Source organism: Glycine soja, chromosome 1 (genome assembly GCF_004193775.1).
Source record: "Glycine soja cultivar W05 chromosome 1, ASM419377v2, whole genome shotgun sequence".
In the NCBI taxonomy this organism is placed as follows: Eukaryota; Viridiplantae; Streptophyta; class Magnoliopsida; order Fabales; family Fabaceae; genus Glycine; species Glycine soja.
This window is the reverse complement of record NC_041002.1, coordinates 35,714,133-35,719,239: the sequence shown is the minus strand read 5'-3', so window position 1 is coordinate 35,719,239 and position 5,107 is coordinate 35,714,133. Positions and strand designations below refer to the sequence as shown.

At 29.0% G+C, this 5,107-nt stretch overlaps 1 protein-coding gene across 1 annotated transcript; it reads right to left on the bottom strand.

Annotated features, from left to right (window-relative positions):
- Positions 1-456: 456 nt before the first annotated feature.
- On the bottom strand, positions 457-2,530 carry LOC114415169 (probable glutathione S-transferase). Its single transcript, XM_028379744.1, has 2 exons — positions 2,015-2,530; positions 457-1,279 (listed from the first exon to the last, which is right to left on the bottom strand). The coding sequence occupies exons 1-2, from the start codon at positions 2,333-2,335 to the stop codon at positions 941-943; spliced, it is 660 nt and encodes a 219-aa protein (XP_028235545.1). The 5' UTR covers positions 2,336-2,530; the 3' UTR covers positions 457-940.
- Positions 2,531-5,107: the final 2,577 nt, after the last annotated feature.

The window sequence follows — 5,107 nt, the reverse complement described above, 5'->3', positions numbered from 1 at the left end:
CACAAGTGGCTACATGTGAGGGTATGAGAGCATATACAAATATTATAATACATATCCAGACTCGCCATCCCTATGCACCACCCAGGTAACCTTGGGATTGAGCTCAAATCATATGAATGCTTACATCATGCAACCCATAGTCCCATACTCATATTAAAAGAGGTTTAATTATGATTTTAATTCCTTAAATTAGAGGGTCTATTTTTGTAGTCCTATAAATAAAAATTTGTATTTTTTTAGTCCGTCAGATTTAAAAAAAAAAAAATTCTTTTTAGTTGCTTTGCCAGAATTAGAAGGACTAAAAGATGCAAATTTTTGTTCAAGAGGAGGACTAAAAAACTCTTTAATTTGAAGGACTAAAAAATATAAATTTTTATTTGAGGGAATATAAAAAATAGACTCAATGGGACTAAAAAAACATAATTAAGCTGTAAAAGACTACACAAAGTTCACATCAAATCATGAAATTATTGTCTATTAAGAGAATGTATTGGGAACTTAGTGGACAATGTATTCACCTAGTGTTTTCTCATCCTTGGAGAAACCTTTTGTGAACAATCATAAATGATCATGAAAGAGCAGATACAATATCTAATGATGTTTGACTTGTGTCTTATTCCCACCAGACACCAGAGATGGGGGAGATAGGAACATTAATAATGAAGAAAGGTTTAAGCACAACACTCATTCCTCTTGCACCAAAATCCTATATTGCACACCCATTCGGGCAACTTCTTAGCTTGGTTCAATTTAGTTGAGAAATCAGGCAACAACACAGAACACCAGTTTTTTATAGTTAAAATTAAAATAGCCAATACCCTCAACCAATACCACAGTCAATTAAATTTAAAACAGAACAATCTTTTACTCACAACAAGATTATCATTATTTCCCAACAAAATCATGCTAACTTATTAGGAATCCTACCTCTAAAACGACTCTACTTTTTAGCAGAAGCTTGGAAGAAAGCAAACAATTCATCTCTAGGAGGCAGGCCCTCCTTGATCACAGGGTGATTGATAAACTCTTGACTCCATTTATATAACTTGGGAAATTTCTCAATGGTGAGCAACTCCAACCCTGCAATCTCTTGCAATATGGCAACCCAATACCCAATGAAATTGGCAGCAATGTCTACCAATCCTATGCTCTCTCCTCCAAAAAATTTCTTGTCTTTCAGTGCTTCCTGCAGGATTTTCAATGCTTCCAAGGCTTCCTCCACTGCTTTCTCACGTCCATTCTCATCACTCCAGCAAGCATTCCATATAGCAGGCAAGATCTAAAACCAAAAAAGACAACTTAAAATCTCTACCCTATAGTAGTGCTTGCTTTAGCCATACTTTTCTCTTTCACTTCTCTTTAAAAAAGTGTCCTCTAAGAACTTTATTTTACAGATCTTTGTTGCTAAAAAGAGATACTTTTAGCTCTTCAAAAGTACTAAACTTACATGCATTTTAGTGTTTTTAATGTTATCATCTAGTCAAATTTAAAGCTTTTTATCTAATGACCTATATTAATCTTTCACATAAATTTTTATTATTTAAATTATCGGAGAATAACTAATTTTTATTTATTTAAAATACAATACTAAAAACACTTCCAAAATCTTTACTTAAATTTTCTCTTTTAGAAAGTTGTTTGACTGGACGTCCTTTTTAAGAAATAAAAATTTGGATTGAATTGATACCTCAATGATTTAGATAGAGCCTTATAAAATTAATTTTATACAATTGGTTTTGATGTTAAATGATTTATGGTTAGATCTTTTTATTTTAACAAGTTAAGAATAAAACTCAATATAAAATTTCTTATCCACCACAAAGACTACTTAAATTAATTCAACTAACAATCAATTTTAAACTAAATATACAAATATTTACCTAAAATCTACTAAATATTTGAATTTTACATGATTCAACACTAATTCAAACATTCCGTGAAAAAAAAAAAAACACTAATCCAAATATGCAATAATCAAAATAGTGGAAGAAAAGAACAAAGCAAGATTGCTAACCTTGTCATCTAAGGTCTTAGACCAGAAACGAGCCAGGGCTCTCTCATAAGGGTCTCGAGGCAAGAGGGGATTATTTTTCCATGTCTCATCGATGTATTCAACAATGATAAGTGACTCGGGTAATGGGTTCCCATTGTGGACCAAAACCGGAACCTTCTTGTGCACGGGGTTGTACCTGAGAAGATCAGCACTCTTGTTAGCAAGATCTTCCTCGGAGTATTTGTAGGGAACTCCCTTGAGCTTGAGAGCAAGGTCTACTCTGTTGCTAAATGGGCTGGCCCACTTGCCCAAAAGTATCACTTCTTCATGATTTGAAGCCATTGGAAGTGGTGCTGGTTAGTGCTCAAAATTGAATTTTGTTGCAAAATAAGGTCAATTTGTTAGGGTATGGTTTGTGAGTTTGGCCTTTATAGAGAGAGCATCCAGGGATTAGTAGAGAAGAGAAGTTGGAATTTGGAGTTTTTTTTTGTCTTGCACTTAGTTGTGGGGATTCGCTTGGTCAACTTCGGGGGACTGGTGTTTGGTGGAGGTGGTGGTAGGTGGCTTCCTCGAATCCCATAAAGTTCAATATTATATTATTAAGGGTTTGGTATTTTTGCAGCAAAAGAATCCAAAGTAAAAATACTAGTTAAGAAATTTACAATAAAAAGAATATATTAGTATTATAAATATATACCTCAAAAAACAGTATTATAAATATATTTTTACCTTAATTTTATTAACTCCTTTTATTTACTAATATAACATTATTATTTTAAAATAATAAAATAAATTGGTAACATTTATTAAATCTTCGTTTCTTGAAATAGTTGATGATATGGAAGAATTTAGTGCTACGGGAAAAAAGGTTTTTGATTAAAAAAAGTTTTTAATTTGAACTATGCTATTTTTATAAATACTTTATATAATGTCTTTGTATACTTGATTTTTCATTTGTTATATTAATTATCTTATTTCATATTTTATCTTTTTTGTTTTTAAAATTTGGGACAAAAGTATTCATAATTATTTTAATCTCATAGCTTAAAATACTCTGGAATTCTAGCGAGGAGCTAAAAAAATAATTATGGCTGTTACAAGTTTTTTTTTATAGTTTTACTTGTTTAATCATTACCGATCCAGTAGTTTTTAATTTGCTCCAAAAAAAAAAAAACAAAAAAAAGTTTGATGGGTTTGTGTATCATTTTATTTTATTTTTTCATTTTTATGTGATGTTTATGGTCGTTAACATTGCGAATAACCAGAGGATGCCAAGTGTACATCAACTCAACGCATTCAATCTCTATTGAATCGAAGGGACCTAGTGAGGTATTTGTAAAAATTAGAGAATTAAATTTGAGCTTTAAAAATTTGGAGACCAAATTAAGTATTTTAAATAATTTAGGAACCAAATTGATAATTAAACTTTTTTATTCATAAAAATTGAAGTCAAATATTAACTAGTCATCTATGATGTTTAACCAACTAAACTAGGTGAATTAGGCTCATTGTTAGAGTTTAGGGAATTAAGTGAAGTTTAGCTACATATGATAGTTTGATATATTTAAATTGATTTAGTGTCGGCCTTGGGCCTATCTGGAGGTGTGATGGCACAGAACCCACAGCTAAAAGGGGTCCAAAAAAATTTAAGAAAACTATAGTGTTATAATATATATATATATATATATATATATATATATATATATATATATATATATATATATATATATAATTTTACAATTAGATTGAAGTTATTATTTTATTCTACAACTCTCTTTTTCTCAAATTAAGATGTGACATGTTGGTTGTTAGTTTTTTTTTAAAAAAATAAGAATAGATTTAAAATATTTTTTTAAAAATGATTTAAAACATTTGCATTTTCAACCAAATAAGAAACATAAACTCAAATTGTAAAGACAATAAAATTAAATGTTAGTATATTAATAAGGAGCAAAAATATATATATGTGTGTGTGTAAACTTTAATATTAAACGATATTTTATCGATGATGGATGATAGTGATCTAATTAGATAATTTTCTTCGAGAGATAAAATATAAATTAAATTAATTATAAATATAAATGAATATTTTAAAATATATAAATAAATTAAATTATAAAAAAAAATATGATAGATTTCTCACAGGTTTATCCAACTCTAATAAAACTCAATCAAGACTAGGATTGGTTTGAAAAATATAAATTGTTTTTTTTAAACTTGAACCTATCATGCCTTCTATAAGGATGAAAATGAAGATAGTCAATCCTATCTTGAATTTATCTAGTTGTCATGTCTACCATATATATATGTGGCCATATATCTATAAATATTTATGTTGTGTGATATTTTTAGAACAAAACGAATGATAGAAAATAACATAAAAGTAAATTGAATAAAAAATATGATATATCCTTTTGAATTATTAAATCTATTTTATTTGCTTAATGTAACAAAATTTGTCATTTTTAATAAAATGGTGTGTCTATTTTTTTATAATATATATTTATATATTCAAATGGTCGTGACCCCAATTACGACAAGTCTCAACACAAATACTTAAATATAAAAGCAATCGTATTTATTATTTTCCTTGGAGCTTATAAATACCAGGGACCGGCCCTGAACTGATCACATAAATAGTATATCTAAGGTTACTCGTTTTGTTTTTTTTTTTTTTTATCTATTTAGGTTAACTTATATTTTTTAAAATTTGAACAGCGGGGCAAAGCTTAGGAAAAGGTGCAAAATCATCATGGGAGTTGCTATTCTCACCCTGCATTTTGCTATTATTATCACCCACATGGGTGGGTTTTTACATATTTCCAACCGATTCTCCAATGCATTCATAAAAGCAAATTTACATACTAACTTATTTTTGTATTGTTTGTACTTTTGTTCTTTTTGCTAGCCAACAGGATAAAGGTGTTCCTCCTAGTTTCTAACCTTTCAATGAAAATAACAAATCCAAGCTCCGTTCTTGCATCTCGAACCCACTTCAACAAATTATCTCGCTCTTGAAATAACAAAAAAATAAAGGATTTAAATATATTTTTAGTCCTTACAATGTAGTGTTTTTTTTTTATTTCTGCCGTTGCAAAATTATTTTTTATTTTT